This window comes from Argopecten irradians, chromosome 1 (assembly GCF_041381155.1).
Source record: "Argopecten irradians isolate NY chromosome 1, Ai_NY, whole genome shotgun sequence".
In the NCBI taxonomy this organism is placed as follows: Eukaryota; Metazoa; Mollusca; class Bivalvia; order Pectinida; family Pectinidae; genus Argopecten; species Argopecten irradians.
The window spans coordinates 31,808,508-31,827,629 of record NC_091134.1 but is presented as its reverse complement, the minus strand read 5'-3'; the positions used below and the strand labels follow the sequence as shown (position 1 = coordinate 31,827,629).

Genomic DNA, 19,122 nt, shown 5'->3' with positions numbered 1-19,122 from the left:
AAATTCAAATATATGACATTATTTGCTATAACGTTATAACTACTTCTTAATTCAGCAATTATTTTCATTAACGGCTTCCGATAGCGTATGGTAATGCCTTCCAGGTATGCGTGCATTATTCATAAAATTGTTTGGATATGAAATTGTGATAGTTATGATGCGAGGTGTGGAAAGTTAGCGAACGAATGTGGTATTAGACTCCTCAATAGTCATGCATATTAATTGTTGCTAGTACAAGTAAATTACAGGTAGTTCTTATCTCTGTATCTCGTCCGTCCCATGGAATGTTTACAACAATAACACTTTCTATCATTATATTTCGTCACATTACCACAAGCTTCAAAGTCATGGTACTGTTCTCATTTAATTTTTGATACAAATAAAAAATATCAAGTTTTAAATTGGGAAGCGTTTTGCGTTCTTCATATAACTTAAGAAATTTGCCTTCGTTTTCGATGAATTTCCAGATGATATTATACTGTTAATAAGTCGTTTATTCAACTTTGTTAATATGCTAAGTTACTCACTGCATGATAAAAAAAACACGTGTACATTGACCATTGAATAAACAGCATACAGGAACTAGAGAGTTTGATAGTATTATTTTAGCAAGTTATGTATGGAATGTTTTTATTTTGCATTATTTAACGGTCAGAGACATGTAAGGACGTAGATTTGTATTTTTATATTGAAATAAAATTGGAAGCTCAAACTCTTTAATGGAGATAATTGTGTAAAGTCAGGAACTGTTCTAACTGATGAAAATACTAAACCGTCTGTTCCTGTTTCTTGATACAGAAAAAATTATCATTTGTCAGCGGTGGAGCATCTGTCAATAAAGATAGCAATGGATCAGAAACAGAAACACGTGGATATCAACGTTCATATCAATTCTCATATATTTTATGTATTGAGTGTTTCAATAGTAGCATTTTATGTAACTCATGGCAATAATATAACAAATGGTATAAATCTTGTTTTTGCTTGAAGCTCTAGGACGCCGTCTCCTAATAATGTAAATGAAATAAAAGTAGCTTAGGAAAGTCCATCAAGCTTTTTCAGTGCTGAGTTTATATGAACAGTTTGGCTTTTTCAGATAACCTAAATTAAATTTTCTGATAGAAGTCAACAAACAATCGCTAAGTATACAATTTTCAATTAAGACAATTTACTTTTCAGCATCCCAGGTTGTAGATAAATGGCCATAAAATGGTTATTTAATAGTTTAACCTATTTGCATTGACTTTCTGTACAAACAATTTTGAGAAACATAAACCAGTGATGAATGTCAGTCACTGCATTCCCTCATACACATGGATCGCAGATTTGGTTTGATAGTTTAACGTCCTATTATCATCCAGGGTTATTAAAGGACCTGCAGGTTTAGATGATGGCAGAAAAACGGAGTACCAGGAGAAAACTACCTACTAGCAGTCAGTACCTGGCAACAGATGTTTGGACAGCTTTACCAATCGGCCACAGTATTAAAACAAAACACGTTTTATCAGATTTTTTTATCTTTCTCAATACTAACTGTGCTGGGGACAAGTATAATGATAAACATCATGCATGTCATTTTTCATCACGCGATGAAAACATTACCGACATGACACCGTATCTCACGATAGGGTTACATTGAATCGAGTAGAGATAAAATCACTGACCCTTTATCAGTAGATGCAAGTATGATAACACCGCAATCCTGTGCAGGACGGGACAGGATAAAGGTCTTCTTGTGTACTACTCTCTGAAGTAGGATTGGGTGAGACTGGCTGAAAATCGGTTGACATCAAAACATGGCCATGCTGAATGCTGTATTGCGAACCTTCTGTAAGCAGACTGTTGGACGCTATCAACACGGTATGTTATTGGTATTTACAATCCTGATACATTGGATCAAAATTATTATTTTGACTTTCCATAATGATGATAAACGGAGCACTGGCATATATATAGATGTTTTCACTTTTTTAAAATTATATTTATTCACATTAAAAATGCCTAATTGATGAATATGCGTTTTTTTCCATCTCTCAATTATAAATACATGCTTTTTAGCAGAAACAACTATACCTTTATAATATTCAAACGACAATTTTTTTAATGATTGTATGCCTACTGTAACTGACTTTTTGCTTATGTGTATTAAAATCTATAGCATTTTGAACGGGTAACATAAATTATGGGACACCCTGTATAAACTCAATTAAAATGATTTACATGCTGCTATTTAAAGCACGTAGTGCTTTTCCCCAACTGGTACCAGTTTGTTTACGTTAGATATATATGTAAATCAACATAGCTATATGTATCTTATTTTTATGTTTGATAAATCTAAATACATGTATCATAGTATTACTTTCTCACCTTCTTATTTCGTCAGAGTGATAGCACAAAACAAAGCTGATCTTCGATAATAAATCGGTTTATAATTGTGCTACATTTTGGCAACACCTTTGAGTTTTGGTAATTTTTTAAGATTCTTTGAATATTTAATCTAATTTCCTACGATGTTGTCGAAAGGATAAACAGGCTATCAAGTATTTTGAAAATGAAAAGTTTAATATTGTCTTGACAAGAACACGCTAACTTCAAAAATTATCCTATTTCATTGTCTGTTATAAGATAAAATCTGTTTGTGAATTGGCTGATTAACTTCCTATAATGTATTAATACGAGAGGGATTGTGTATAGCTTCATGCTCACTAGATTTTTCTTGTCTTGCAGTATCTGCGTTGACTGGGTCTTCGAGTGTTCCTGTCAGGTGGATCAAAACAGTAAATATTTTAATGATATTAACAAGTTTTTTTTTAAATATTTTTGAATGAATATAAGATTTTGACTTATTAATTTATCAAACAACTTCAAAAGTATACGGTTTTTGCAAGAATGAATAATGAAAATTATCAAAACCTCAAAATACTAATTGCTTGAAAGAGTGATTTAAAAAAAACCGTTTCTGATATCACATTATTAACCCATTTTATTCTTATTAATTCCATGTATAACGACTTTCAACGAAAGATGCTTCATCGCCGATAGAGCATAAACGATACCCATCATGTGAACAAAAAACTGATGTAAAATCGTGTTTGTGTGTGTCTAATTAACACAAAAATGCATATAGAAATACTTCATTTTACTTTTGGTGCGTGTACAATACGTACTTAATTCTGTATAGGGCCTACAGCCATGGAATATTTTCGGGACGCAATTAATTAATTTTAATATTATATCTTGAATTTAAATCAGAAACTCAAAATTTTCAATGATGGTAATGGTGTAAAGAAAGAAACTTTCATAACTGAAAACAAATACTGATTCTTTAAAGTTGCTACACCGCTGACAAATGATTTTTTCTCTATCAAAGATAGGTGCAAATCCGGAAAAAAATGCCGTGGCACTATGTCCTATATGTAATGAAGTAGTGGTTGCACATGCACATAAATCGAAATAAATTATCGTATTTTTGGGGTATTAATTAGACATATATATATTTTCAAACACCAATTATTGCTAAAATGATGAGTATATGTTTGCTCTATCAGCGATGAAGGATCTTTAAGGTTTATCCATGTGTTGATCTTTTAACAGAACAGTAAACTCCTGTCATCGGTACAGCAGGTTCAGGTAGTCGATGGCGGAAAAAAACTGAATGTCACGTGGGATGACGGCAAATCGTTTGAGTAAGAGACAATGTTGTTTGTTTTTTTTTTTTGTTTTTTTTTTTGTACTTGGGAATTGCTTTGAACACGATATGGTTAATATTAATAATAATCATCATTATTCAGACAAAACGTAAAAAATATGGTAAAAAATAAGTAAGCAAAATGCAGGAATAGTTTCTGTACCACCTCATAATTAAAAAATTAAAAAAAATGACTGATCATTAATCATGTTTAAATATTCCACAGAATGTTATTTAATGTTATAATTAATTACAATAGCCCCATTCAATGACACATGGTTTGAAGGTAGGTAAAGATATGGTATCGGAGATACTTTAACCCCACAGCCATGGTGATCCCTTACAAGATTTAAAAATCGAATCAAAATTAACAATCGCAAAATTATCAGTAATTATAAAAAACAAATTTAAGGAATATATATAAAAAAAACTTGTTTTAATGTTTAGTTTATAACATAAACTCTAACAATAATGTTCCTAAATGATACCCCCTTATACAAATCTAGGTCAAATGTACGTTAAGTCACAACAACTATTACTCGCTTTTAAAATAAATGTCAGACAATATTACAAACAAACGAAAATAATAATAACAAACAAAACCAAATGTTTACCGCCAACACAATGGTGAATTTCATTTCGAAAGACATAAAATGTCACACTGGTAACAAATAGCATTAGCGACGCAAAGTAGCATATCTAATATCGCAATTTAATCTTGTTTATCGCCGAAAGTTCAATAGGCTTGAAAATCTGGTAGTAGAGGTATTATCTGGTTTAAGTAAGATTGTGTTAGCGACATGCAATAAATAACCTCTAATCTTGAAGATTAAGTTGTAATAAATTAGAATAGTACCTACACAACATCTCTATATAAAAAAAATGAAAAGATATATATTTATAGCATGCAAATGCCATTGAGGTGCACCCGAGCATGTAGTTATGCATCCGTGTAAAGTATGTGCGTGTCATTATTAATTAAATAACGACACAAGCTTGTTATTGAGATTGCACTGCATTGGTTATTAAGCATCTCTAACGTAAAATCGGCTGCATATTGGCTTTTTCGTTTGTCTAAGTGTAACATTCATGTGTAACGTTATGTTTCTTAGCGAATTCATCTTGACCTGGTTGACTGTAATGAAATTAATTCTGGAAAGAAAATGCTTATTACAGTTTCCACAGTATTTGGCTCCGGTTCCAGTGCCCATGCTCGAATTGCCGTGAGGAATCTAGCGGGTTATTTAGAACCCGACCAGCCGACATACCTTTAGGGTTAAAGATCAAAGATGCTGTCAAAACAGGTAACACCATTTTGCATCAAATTATCTTAAAATTGTGATGGAAATAAATGTATACTTACCAATAGCTGTGGTAGTGATGTTTTCAATAATTTAAAAACGATCCTATACTTGTATTTAATTGGATCTTCATCTTCATCGAAAACTCATCAGCAACACGCATAACGTCTATGTTCTAACTAACGTTTATAAGGCATCATATATGAACGTCTGCCCATTTTAGGAATTTTATTAGATTTATTCATTTCAATCACATAGTTTTTAATGGATTACGTAAGAAAACAAAACAGGTCGAAAATTTTCTGCTAATTACGGCACATTTAACCTTAAAGTTGTATTGCTGCTAATTTCACTGTAACGATATGTAACTTAAACATTTGATATTTTAACATTGACATGTACGTTTTAGCTCCTTCAATTGGCCTAAAAATGAATAAAGCGCTATTTTATTGAACAAATAGTATCTGGTATATGTCCACAGATTGGTAGTACAGATTGAAAAACATCCAATTTAATACAACATTACCGTAAAATGTTGTGTGTATCAAATATTGTAATGTGCGAGCATTATTTTCTTTGTAGATAGAGTCTGATGAGGTCGACCACATGTTTTGTTTATGAAAAATTGTTGATATCTTCTCTTGGTTTCACAACTCTCGTTTTACTTCGAGATTGTCGCGACGATGTTCGGAAGAGTTCGGAATGATTCGGCATCTTTCGAGCCTATTTTTCACGTGTACACGTTAAAAAGATTTTTACTTTTATAATTAAAGATACTCCCAGTGCTGCAACTTTATAAAAAGTGGTAAAATTAGAAAGTTTAAACCTCAGGCAGACGGAGAAAAATATGTATAACACTTAAACAGTTTTCATTATGACCAAAAGAGCGAAAGTTATAGACCATACAACTTTAACATATACGTAACGAACTTTTACAAATGGTCAAGTTCTCTTTTTAAAGGGACTAAATCGTTAAAAAATCATTAATAAAAGATAAAAAGATTTATAGAACTAAAAATAATTGTAAAAAATTGTGTACTTTGTGTTAATAACAAAATTTAAAAGTTTGTATTACAATTTTGTTCAGAATGGAGAAAAACTGAAAATAAATAGAAACGACCTAGTCACTATTTCATATTATTATCTTTCGGCGAGTGTAAACAACGCCTATGTGCATGCGCGACGCGTGAACATTCAAAACATTCGATCGAAGGAAATCTCATCTGTCTAATGGACATATCTGCTATCGACTGAAAACACAAATTTGTCGAAAATAGGTTCCTGATTACTGTGTTAATCTAATAAACGTTGAAACGTATGCAGAAGTTTTGTGAAGAGTTTCTAAGTTTAAATAATCCTATACTGTACAGGTTTTTGTAGCCATAAAGAAGATTTTTCATTATATTATATGGTTTTATGCTTGCTTCTACCATTATTTTATTTTCATTTGTCATGATATTAGGTACTATTCCGCTAAACCTGCCAATATTGTTATGCTTTTAAAAAAAATGGCCTAATATATATACTTTATAATAAGGGAAAAAATGGGGAAAAATTAATAATATAGGCATGTTTAGCGGACTAAGTAAGTACGTGTATTTCTTTTATCATTATATCAATATTTGACATTCCCTATACATTGTATATCCTTAGTTATAATGTCTATCCGTCTAATGGACATTCGCTATATATATCTACTTATAGTCTTTATCCGTCTAATGGACATTCCATATATAGCCCTAGCTATAATATATATGCGTCTAATGGAAATTTCCTATATATCCTTAGTTACAGTGTCTATCCGTCTAATGGACATTCCCCTACATGTCACCAGTTATATAACTTTTCTTTAAAAAAATCAGCCTAACTATATATCTAAATTTTATGTGTACTTTTACGTTTTCAAAGCAAAAATATACCTTACATATACATTGTACAACCTATGTATATGTTTGCTTAATAAAATGTACATGTACACCTGTATTCATGTATGATAATATAATAATTAACGGGTGAAAATACCTCTCACTTCTTGTCATATTTCCATCAAATACTCTAAAGCTTCATAGAACGTATGCTGTTTTACTTGGCAATGTAGATGCAGGGCGTAGGAAGCGGGGGTCGGGGGGGGGGGGGGGGGGGGGGGGGGGGGGGGGGGGCATTTGCCTTCCCGTTTCCCAGGACGGGGGCAAACATGTCTTTTTGAACCCCCCCCCCCCCCCCCCCCCCCCCATTTTTCGTCGACTGAAATGTTTTATAATTGCACATTTGAAAGAAAAAAAGGTCCTCCTGCACATTTTCGTGAACTAGACTAAAAAATGTCAATCAAGGGATTCTACGTACTATTTTTAAAAAATGTCTCTTAAAATATTCATTTGTTTATATGACTTAGCAAGACAATTAATTCATTATTATTTTGTGTTAAACAACAATGTGCCGATGGTGTGAAGCCGGTATGTTCAGATCGATCAGAGTTGCATAATGATATGACGGCATTCACAATTATCATTTCTAAAATGCAGGTATCTTTAAATTAAAAAAAAAAATCATGTTAAGAACGCTTTAAAATCATTAAAATGCATCGTAAAACTCATCACATCCATTCTAAATCGTAATATTTTTGGAAGACCCTCGACCCCCTCAAACACTCAAATCTCGCGCCTTCAGGCGCTCCCACATTAATCAAAATGCATCGTAAAATTCTTAAATCGTAATAGTTTTCCCAGGGGAGACCCCGGACCCCTCAAACACCAAATTCTCGCGTCTTCGGCGCTCGCAAATTCATCTTAATGCATCGTTAAATCTCATATTAGCCATTCTAAATCGTAATATTGTTTTCTCGTAGGAGATTCTCGACTCTCCAAACACCCAAATCTCGCGCCTTCAGGCGCTCCCACATTCATCAAAATGCATCGTAAAATTCTAAATGGTAATATTTTTCCCAGGGGAGACCCTCGGACCCCTCAAACACCAATTTCTTGCGTCTTCGGCGCGCTCGCAAATTCATCAAAATGCATCGTAAAACTCATCTTAGCCGTTCTAAATCGTAATATTTTTTCTCGTGGGAGATTTTCGGCCCCCCAAACACCAAAATATCGCACCTTCGGCGCTCGCATGGCAATTTGCGTATTCATTAGTTTCCTTTTATCGACGCCACTGTCTATAAATGTGTATTAGGATTCTACTTAACGATATATGAAAAAAGTTTATCAAGTATATTATGGTTGTGTGTTGAATTAAAGAATTAATCTCCTCCTGTGGGTGCGGGGCGAGGGGGGGGGGTCCAAATATTGATGACATTTGCCCCCCCCCCCCCCTCCATCTTCCTACGCCACTGAGATACATTGTAAATATATCGGCTATTACGCTTAATCAGGCCAATGTAACCAATAAATTTATAAGTTGCCTCTTAGTGGTGTTATTACATGTATATCCATTAGCCGGATGAGATTTTCAGCGACCTCGATTTCGAACTCAAAGATGCACTCGGTTCTTTCCGTTATAAACAGTCAATGCCGACAGATACAATTTCTTCAAAATTAAATGTTGTAATTTTGAAAACTTTCTAATTTCAGGTATAAAAACGTTTGTAGGAAGTCAAAAACTCTAAGAAATTTATGTTAAATCTAAATTCTCACTAATCTCAATTTAGTGTCATAAAGTACACTTCTATAATGTCAAAACTTGAAGAAGATTTATTCGGTAAAGATTTTTCTTCTTCGTAATGGCATCACTGTAGCAGTATTTTACATTAAGTTTTACTTCAGTCCCTTAATTTTCAAACGTGCTTATGTCGTGATTGCGGAAATTTTCTTCCCGTAGACAATGGAGATGTCCAAGTGCAGTGGAAAGAGGAGCAGCACCATGGACACTTCTCCCAGGACTTTCTCCACCAACACATATATTCCAAGGACCAGCTGCAGGCCAAGAAGGAGGTGTCCAGACCAGTTTTTAAACGCAGCGGTAAGACAATATTATTGTTAGATGTAAAAATACAAATTTTCTCGGCGTTAGGATTTTGTGTGCTTATTCTACATTCATTAAATTTATTTTCAACGCGAACAAATGAACGAGGGTATATTTTGAGTTGTGATCAACTTCACGATAGAGATGCACAGGGCGAAAAATGCTACACCGAAAAAAAAAAAGGAACGCGAACAGGATAAAAGGAACGCTTTCATCGTTTATATAAGACATATACTGCGCATTACTGTAATATATAACGTTAATTTTTACACGTGAAGAAATGTCAATATATTATCATGAAAGAAAAAATGCTACACCGTTATTAGTAAATGGAAGGTGAATTAAAAGACAGTTGATTCAATAATAGTCATTCGTCTTTTAATCGGAACAGTCAAAACTGTGTGTTAAAATCGGTCTTCTATCGACGCTACAAAAGCTATTGTGTGAAAAAAGTATGTATTTACATTTTTATATTGTTGTGTTTTGTTTTACATGAATGACGCCTTACAAATACATTTGTTCATTTCAGAAAGATTATAAAGATAATGTCATGGAAAGACGTCCAAAAATCTCAGAAGAGGCACTTTACAGGTGAAATATAACTATTATAACTTTTCTTTCTTTCTTTCTTTCTTCTTTCTTTCTTTCTTTTTCTTTCTTTCTTTTCTTTCTTTTCCTTTCTTCTTTCTTTCTTCTTTCTTTCTTTCATATTTGAAATCCTCGTTTAATGTTATATAAGTTCGAGAATACGAGGTTACATTTTCATTTGGAGAGTTATGGTCAAGTTATTGCCAGGGAATTCCATTGCCTAAAAACCTGATGCATTGTTTTTTTTCAGATGGCTGCGGGACACTGAATGAAGACGGGCTAGCAAAGTTGTCTGGGGGTTCCTATGGAGAGAGACTATTGTCAAACGTTTTTCGGTTCGGGTGTCTTTTTTATAGAATTGAATCATAGCGTGTCAAACCATATTATATCATTTGAGAACATGCTTTAATTCTTAATTATTGAACACTTAAAGTAATTTGGAAATGTTCCTATCCAATAAATGAAAATCTATATTTCATTACATATCTTTGCAGGTGATTGAAAAAAAATAGGACCAATCATCCATACCCCCCCGTACGGTACGGCTATGTAAGGCTGCGTTGCAATACTTGATGATTTATACATTAGTGCGAAGAAAGATGAGGATAGAAACTATGATTTGGTGATTGATATATGAGAAGAACTAAAAAACCTGTTGATAATAAGCTCAATTTAACTTACTCTAAGACTAAGATACGAAAGGCTGAGGTCAAATTGATAAAATGTACATAGGGACTCCCTATATAAGTTACTGTTTGCATTTGATATCATAATACTAAATGAAAAATTCAATACGCTGTACGAAAAACAAAATAACTTTAACCAACCTGGGTATTCTTAATTTTGAAGCTGTTTGAGGTCGCACTCTTGATGACCCGTGTGAATGAATGCTTCCTAGCTCTTGGTGGCACACTACATTTCCACCATGACCTACTCTGTGTAACGAGGGAGCATCAGCCATGTTATCCAGTTTCCGTCAGCCTGCGTCTTAGTAAGCGATCTATGCCAGCTGATATTATACATGAATGGTTTATTAACTCAGGTTCTGTCATTAGTTTAACTCAATCAACAAAACAAACGAATCATAAATGATTAAATTACATTGGTAGGATTAATACACAACAGCACGTGACAGGGAAATAAAACGTCGTATTTCTCTTGGGGGAAATAATATAAGACTCTTTCATATGTGGATATGAAGGATAGGGATATTTCTGCCCGAGGGTCACAAATATGATCCCGAGGGTAGAATATCCCTATCCTTCATATCCACTTATGAAAGAGTATTTTTTCTTTCATACCTCGACCTTTCATTGTAATTTTACAATTATTAATATCCCGCCATTTTGAAATAAATTCGAAGAAATCCACGGCTGAAAGTCAATTTTTCATTACGTGATATTTTTCAACAAAAAATCCGTTGTTTGCATCTTATTAGTAAAACCAGTCAAGTTTGTGAAAAAAAAAAAATATTGACGCCGTGACGTCACGAGGCTTTATTGCATGGGTAGTCCCCCCCCCCCCCTCCATGCAATACACGACTCAGGCGGCAAGTGTAGATGTATGGCCCATAGGACGCAAGCCAGTATTACACCCCAGGTTATAGGTAATGAACAGATAATGCGCCGGTATTTCCTCGGGTCGCGTAACCGCCGCGTTACTTGTCTCGTGCGAGGAACTCTGCTCCCTGTCGCATGAACCAGTTCTATTTAGATAAAAACGTCATTTTTATCATACTCACAAATATAAGTTAGTGATCTTTCACACAAGAGTAGACGAATCAGCAAATTATTTCGTATATATAATCAATTATATGTCCCCTTTAGTGGCAGTGTGATATTGAAGGTTTATTTTCTCATCATCCATAATATTTTCTTTTGGGCAAAGCCTACGGATATTATAACCAACTCTCGGTATATATAACACTCCATCACCATCACTGAGTCACACGTGGGCCACAAATGCATATGAGAAAAGTATGCTTATAAAAACTAAGAACAGGATAATGAAAATCATCGTTATTTCCAAATTGTTTATGAGTACCTATAAGTATATTCTAATCTTTTGTTTTGCACTTAGCCCTATGGACGGGTTGGTTCGATTAGTTTGATTAGAGTAACGCCGTATTAACAACCGGTATGGTCATTTAAGGCTGGGTGCCAGGTTTTTTTAGTGGAGTGGGGTAAAACCGGAGTACGAAGTATAGCAGCAGTCAGTACAATACGGGAGTTTCAGTTTCGAGATCCCAAAAGGACATTTGTAAAGTACAATTTACCGTCGATTAGTCCCACTATCCGGTGATTATGACGTCATCATTGACGTGAGTTTCGTTACGTCATATTCACCGGAAGGTGGGACTAATCAACGGTGAATTGTACTTTACCCACGTCGTTTTTGGTATCTCGAAACTTCCGCATTGTACCACATACATGGATCCAACTGGCAAGCCAGAGGTAAAGACATTACACCTTGTCCATAGAATGATGATACAGATCATTCAATCATGTTACGTCAGATTAGTTATTCTGGTTAGCTAATCGGAATTAACGATTTGATAATACGATGCAAACGGAATGCTCATCTAGCTGAGACTACGAATAATTAATTGAAGATACTGAATTAATAATGGTAGGTCATGGATTTAAAAAGCCATATAATAAATTCATAACAACTAGTCATAAGTTTTGATGAGAACCGATTTCAAACAATTATAAAATTAGGCATGTTAATCTTTGCATTGATACTGCTATACTTGTTTGAATTTATACACCTACATATATATATATACTATCTTACATTTTATATTCATGAAATGTTTTGTTTTATGTCTTATAGTGTCTTGTAGTGTTGTAATTGATATAGTTTTCTCCTAGATTTGACGAAAATGTGAGAGGAGGAGTGACAAGATTTTTGGACATGTACCAAGTGCTATCAAAATTCCGAGTTGAACACCCTAACGAGTTCAAGACACTGTGTAGAGTACCCATCTCCATACAGATGGAGTATGAAAACAGGTACGGATCACATGCCTTCTACAAAGCATTGGAACATCTAGTCTGCCTTATAAGTGGTAGAAGAACACACAGATTCATATTAATGCAGATGATACACGAGTCACTTAACTCACAAGCCTTCTACAAAGCATTATAAAACCTAGCCTTCCTCATTAGTGGTCAAATACATGTTCATGTTAATTCAAATAATACACGAGCCGCTTAATTCAAAAGCCTTCTACGACACGTTAGAATACCTAGCCTGATAGATACACATGCAAATTGTCTTCATGTGAACTCAGATAATTCATACGATTTTTTCTGATCGATTAGACCTAAAATTGACATGACTTATTGTTCATGTGACCTCATTTTCAATATTAGGTCAAGATCTTTTCAGATAAAATTTACATAAAGGAAATTTGTCTGTGTATTGTCTTATATAATGAAGGACAATATTGGATATACACAATTTTATATTAAGCCATGTTGAGAAATCCTTTAAACAAAAATGAACTACAAAATGTACTTACAACACCGGTTCTCTTATTCTGTTCATATTTTTTTCTTTATAAGTATTCCTATGAAATTCAATATATACGTTCATCCTTATTTAATTGATTTTAATCCCTTGATATTGTTACATGAACATACATGTAAAATTGTAACCTTTCCTTTCTATTTAAAATATCACCTAAACGAAGCTAAAACAACACTATTTTGTGATGAAAAGTCAATTATGTAAAATTTGGTTTTGTACTAATTCGAATATGACACTGTTATCTCCCTTATGGGTAGGTATGCATTGTGAAGTCGTAGTTTTATGAGTGGAATTTGGAACGCATGACTTTTTTTCGGAAAATCAATACCGACCTTCAAGGGAAGATAACTCTATATCATGTAAATACAGAATAAAGTATCCATTATTTACAGTGATTACCCTGTTCTGATGTCCAAACGAAGACCAATGATATACCTTGATGACTATGGAGACGTATGTGTTGCATTTATGCACTAATACACTGATATATTTTCAGAAATTGTACATGGAATTTATTATCATATAACCCATGTTAAGGTAGCTCCATACTTTTGGGAAAACCCATGTCATTTTTTTCTAACAGGTCTTATTTTCTTGCATTTTTCAAGTATATTTCAAATCTGTAAAGATACATGGGTGTTCTCGAACTACTTTTTGAGATATTTGAGCTTGAAATATACCATCCATGCAAATTTGCTGGCCGAAAATAGAAACATTCATAAAATTATGTTTTCTGTAATATTAGGGTGAATGTAGTCTCGATCCTGTTGATTTTTTGTCCTAAATTTCTAACGATAGATTTTTTTTAAATTCTTTGAACAGAAATTGAAATTTTCTAAGAACACCGCTTCAAATTGAAATACTAAGAACACCGCTTCACTTATGCTGTTCATATTCGGTTCAGATTGTTTTTTGTTCTGACTTTCAAGTAAAATCGCCTACAGACATTGTTTTGTATATTAAAACCTCTTTGAGACTGTTTATAGTTCAGGAAATACGTTAACAAAACAATCACGTTTTCATGATACAATGAATTTACATTGTGTAGGTAATATCGGTAGTATGGCATACATACATGCACGCCCCATTGGAAGTTCCAGAGGTGAGTATTATAATTGTTTAAATACATTTGTGGCTGTCTATTTTGAAACATCTAATTAACTTATGTTTAATATAGTTTTTAACAATTAATATAACCATTTAGCGATAAGTACAAGATAACTGATATGCAACTTTGTCAATATATTTTCAAAGTTATGGATACCGGTTATGTTAAACAGACATGTACAGTGAACCCTCGATAATCCGGATATTTATGTCATCAGCTTATATCGGCGTCCGGATTATCGCAAGATCACTATAGAACCAATAACTCTTAACCTGTATATAATTACCATATAGTGACCATAGACAATTTTAAGACGTTTTAGAGGTCTAGATAAAAAATCAGTAAAAATCATAATCTACATTGTACTATATACGTAAAGGGCGGAAAGCTCCCCGACTCAAAACTTCTACTCCACCTTGCGTTAGTGCCTCAAAAAAATCACTACGACGATAGCATTACGATAATTATATAATGTAACGAGTGTCATTTGGTGCAATGTTCTATACCCTTTCGACGGCCGGCAGCATTCGAACCTGGCTTAAATTTGATAGGTTATAACAAATGCCATTTATGAAAGCAATTTGCATCTAGATTTCGGTTCGGTGTTATTTTCACGAAGATAACAAAAACAATACTCACGGAAAAGAAGAAAAAACTTCACCGGAAGTCACCTAAAGTTCACCGCGCACGAGTCATCTGAGGAAGAAACCTGCTCGTGGGACTAACGCAATTCCTAATTACACATTTATACGTTACGGTCGTCCAAAGGATATAACTGTCTTCTGTATTCAGAACATCTGTCTATAAAGGACATTTTGCTATGTCCCTTTGCTGTCCTTTATAGACAGGATTCGCTACACCTCTATTTACATGAATATTACAGGAAGACGTCGAGGAATTTTATAATGCCTACCAGCTTTTGGGGAGGGCAGTGGAATTTTCTGAGGATGCAGTTAGTATATATATTTGTATTGGTATTTATATTGCAAATATCTTGGTGGTAATCTAGTTGTTGCACGTTTATGAATATATTCATTTAAGCATTGATGTTACTATGTTTTAACTTCATAGAAGTTTGAAAGAAATTTTGTTTGCAAACTGTGTGAATCTGCGTAGCTGATTCTCACAAAAAAATTGCAAACAACATTTATTTAAAACTTCTATGAAGTTAAGAAATAGTTACATCAATGCTCATAATTAATTTTCAGACAACTTTATAACATAAAATAGTTAAAATGAACGATTCTATTGATTTTACAATGGATTATTTTTTCTAAATCAATACGCAAGGTCGACGTCTCTATTGTGACGTCATGAATTCGTTGGTTTTTCGAGTGTATTTTTTGCGCGCGCGAAAACAAAGTTTATGAATACATTTCTGAGGCTAATTAAATATCTATTAATCACTGTCACTTAAGCGAATTAACCTAATTATCCCCGTTTCATCAGATAGACACCAAACTGAAACCAGGGGAGGTGATTGCATTCAACAATAGGAGAATGTTGCATGCACGATCTGCGTACGAGGAAGGAGGTTCCGGCAAACGACACTTCCAAGTAAGTGTACATTATCATTATGTTACAAAATATATGTAATATTATTATATCTTTTTTTAAAATTAAATTATAGCTTAGTATTATTTTTATTTTATTAATTTCATATCTCGATCTATTTATCATCCCCGCTGTTGCCTTGGACGTGGTCGATTGAATTCAAAGTGATAACTGTTGTTACAGAAGTATGTATATGTTCTTAAACCTCAATTGACAAGTCAAACCATCAGACTTGTGATGGGAATGTTTTTTTTTCACCTGTGCTCTAAGTATTTTTTTCTTGGCCAATATCAGCCGTCAAGTTACTCCTAGACAATTGAAGCAATTAGACACTTTATATCTTGACAAAGTATACATGTCAGTTTACTGCAAGTAATTGAAGTAGTTGAAGAGAAGGATTGATTTTAATAACATCTTATGTGTTTTTTTATTCAATTCTATTTCATATGATATGTGAATTCTGAAATGAACCATGTACGGCTGTAATTTAAAAAAATGAAGCATCTTTCTGGTGGTTCTATCGATGGATAAAGTTGAGCAGATTATCTATATTTGGAATGGAGTGCGGAAGTCCTTCTCAATATTATCCTTCGATAGAACCTCCAGACAGAAACTTTAATCTTCACATACTTAACTGTTATTTTCGTAGCTCAATATTTGTCCCATTTGGTGTTTATGACAAGTATGAGTTTACAAGAGATCCCAGAGGGATCTTGGCGCCCACCAAAGAATGATCTACGTCTGATAATGGAAAGAGGGATCTTTTCTCTGCTTTTCAAACTTTTACTTCGTATTACTACATATGAAATTTGAGAAAGAATCTTTCAGTACTTTCTGAGATATATAACACTAATAAACTTCAATTATCAAAATCCAAGATGGTTACCTGTCGGTCATCTTGTTGACCGATTGGTTCGAAAATGCAATATTTACAACTTAAGTCCTAAGGGAACCTACATAAAAAATGTGAGACATATCGCTTTAGTACTTTCTGAGAAATAGCGGTAACAAACTTCAATTATCAAAATCCAAGATGGTGGCCTGTCGGCCATCTTGTTGACGGATCAGTCCTAAAATGCAAATTCCAATATGCACAACAAGACCCCTGCACATGATATGACATTTGAGACAGATCCCTTCAGTAATTTCTGAGAAATAGCGGTAACAAACTTCAATTTCAAAATCCAATTTGGTGGCCTATCGGCCATCTTGTTGACCGATCAATCCTTATATGTAATATGCGTAACTAGGGACCTAAGGGAACTGCATAAGAAATTTGAGAGAGATCCCTTCATTATTTTCTTAGAAATAGCGGTAATAAACTTTAACTATCAAAATCCAAGATGGCAGCCTGGCGGCCATCTTGTTGACCGATCAGTCCCAAAATGCAATATGCACAACTAGGGTCCTAGGGGAACCTACATATGAAATTTGAGAGATCCCTTCAGTACTTTCTGAGAAATAGCGGTAACAAACTTTAACTACCAAAATCCAAGATGGCGGCCTGGCGGCCATCTTGTTGACCTATCGGTCCCAAAATGCAATATGCACAACTAGGGCCCTAGGGGAACCTACATATGAAATTTGAGAAAGATCCCTTCAGTCCTGTCTGAGAAATAGCGGTAACAAGAAATGTTAACGGACGGAAGGACGGACGGACGGACGGACGACGGACCACGCACAAAAAGCGATTTGAATAGCCCACCATCTGATGATGGCAGGAATATCCGCCAATTTATCAATTAACATACAAATAAATTGAGGTCCGTCTGATGAATCATATATCCCTTAAATCGGGTTTTCCCGATATGAAACTATAAATCTTTGTACATATACATTTATATGTATCTAATGTTAAAAAACTCGGATTCGTGCAGTAAAGTGGTAAAATACTGCAATTTTGATAAAAGCATGAAACATATCGAGAATACACGTATCTTAGCATCAAGTCATAGTTATTATAAATATTTTGAAATTTTAATTGAAATTATTTGATTTGACATCAAGAAAACAACAAAAGGAAACATTTTAGGACCCGGGCCATTTAAAAAATAGTCTATGACGTCATGGCGGCCATTTTCCAATGTTGCCGCCACACCTATTACTTATTAACAGTGCATTTGTGTGTCCTATTGGTACCGGGAAAATGAAATCAATGTTTTGTTTGTATATTTGGTTCTCTGCTATTGATGCAAGAAAATTCAATCATAGTTTTGTTTGTAGATTTAATATCTTCTATCGGTGCAAGAAAAACCAATGTCATATTTATGTGTTTGACTATCCTCTATCAGTGGAAAAAAATTAAATCAAAGTCTTATTGGTGGATTTGGTATCTTCCATCTGTACCAGAAAAGTCTTGCATGAAAATTTGGTATCTTCTATCTCTTCTGCATGGTATCTTATTTGTGGATTTGATTATCTGATGAACTAACTACCACAGAATAGTAACTGTTGACGTAAGATTATAACGTAATGACCACCAAGTTAGATACTGTTTTCTAAAATTCTTTCAGGGCGGTTACCTTAGTGGGGACGATTTCAAAAGCAGACTTTTAGTTCTTGCAAAGAAAATGGGAGACCCGAGACCTGCTATCAGAATCGGAAACAACGACTGGAGATAGGCATACGGCTACCCGATGTAATGAGTATCATGTTCACTTGAATCTTTCTTGCCATCTTCTATTAGATTATGGAATGACTGCCTAGCAATGTCAGAGAGCAGCCATCCGTTCGTACCTTCAAAACATTGATACAATCTGATGTAAATTCTTTACCCGTTTATTATTTTACTGGGAAAAGGAAGTTTAATATTTTACATAAAAGATTGCGACATTCGTGTAGCAGTCTGAACTATGATTTGTACAGAGTAAATATAATTAACGACCCATCATGCGCATGTGGTAATCAATGTGAAAATGCAACTCATTATTTTTTTGAATGTAGTCTTTATACTAGGCAAAGGGATGTTTTATTCCGTAATGTTTCACAATATGGTAATATTTCAATTAATATTTTGCTTTATGGTGCTCCATACTTGTCCAACATGGAAAACCAAATGATATTTCAATGGGTACAAACCTTTATTAAAGATATTGCTAGATTTTAGGTCAAGTCTGTAACAACAAACTCATTTTGATTTTTTTTTCTATTTCTTCTTCAATATTTTCTGTATATATACATAATTATATGATTGTATGCTGTCAAAGTATTGTATATACATGTATTATGGAGAAGGCATTATTAAGTTGTGATAACTTGTGCCTAATCCATTATTGTATTTTTGACAATAAAAAATATGTTTGAATCGAAAATGAATCGAGTGTCTTCATTCGTCTTTCAGTAATGAAATTTGCTCTTTTAAACAGGCGTTTGTGTTATACGTG

The 19,122-nt window shown here is 33.9% G+C and overlaps 1 protein-coding gene across 1 annotated transcript; it reads left to right on the top strand.

Annotated features, from left to right (window-relative positions):
* Positions 1-1,675: 1,675 nt before the first annotated feature.
* On the top strand, positions 1,676-19,054 carry LOC138322752 (gamma-butyrobetaine dioxygenase-like). Its single transcript, XM_069266870.1, has 12 exons — positions 1,676-1,860; positions 2,728-2,777; positions 3,595-3,686; positions 4,865-4,992; positions 8,812-8,952; positions 9,794-9,870; positions 12,406-12,557; positions 13,470-13,530; positions 14,126-14,179; positions 15,069-15,137; positions 15,635-15,742; positions 18,253-19,054. Exons 1-12 carry the CDS (start codon positions 1,797-1,799, stop codon positions 18,358-18,360), a joined length of 1,104 nt encoding a protein of 367 aa, XP_069122971.1. The 5' UTR covers positions 1,676-1,796; the 3' UTR covers positions 18,361-19,054.
* The last annotated feature ends 68 nt before the right edge of the window (positions 19,055-19,122 follow it).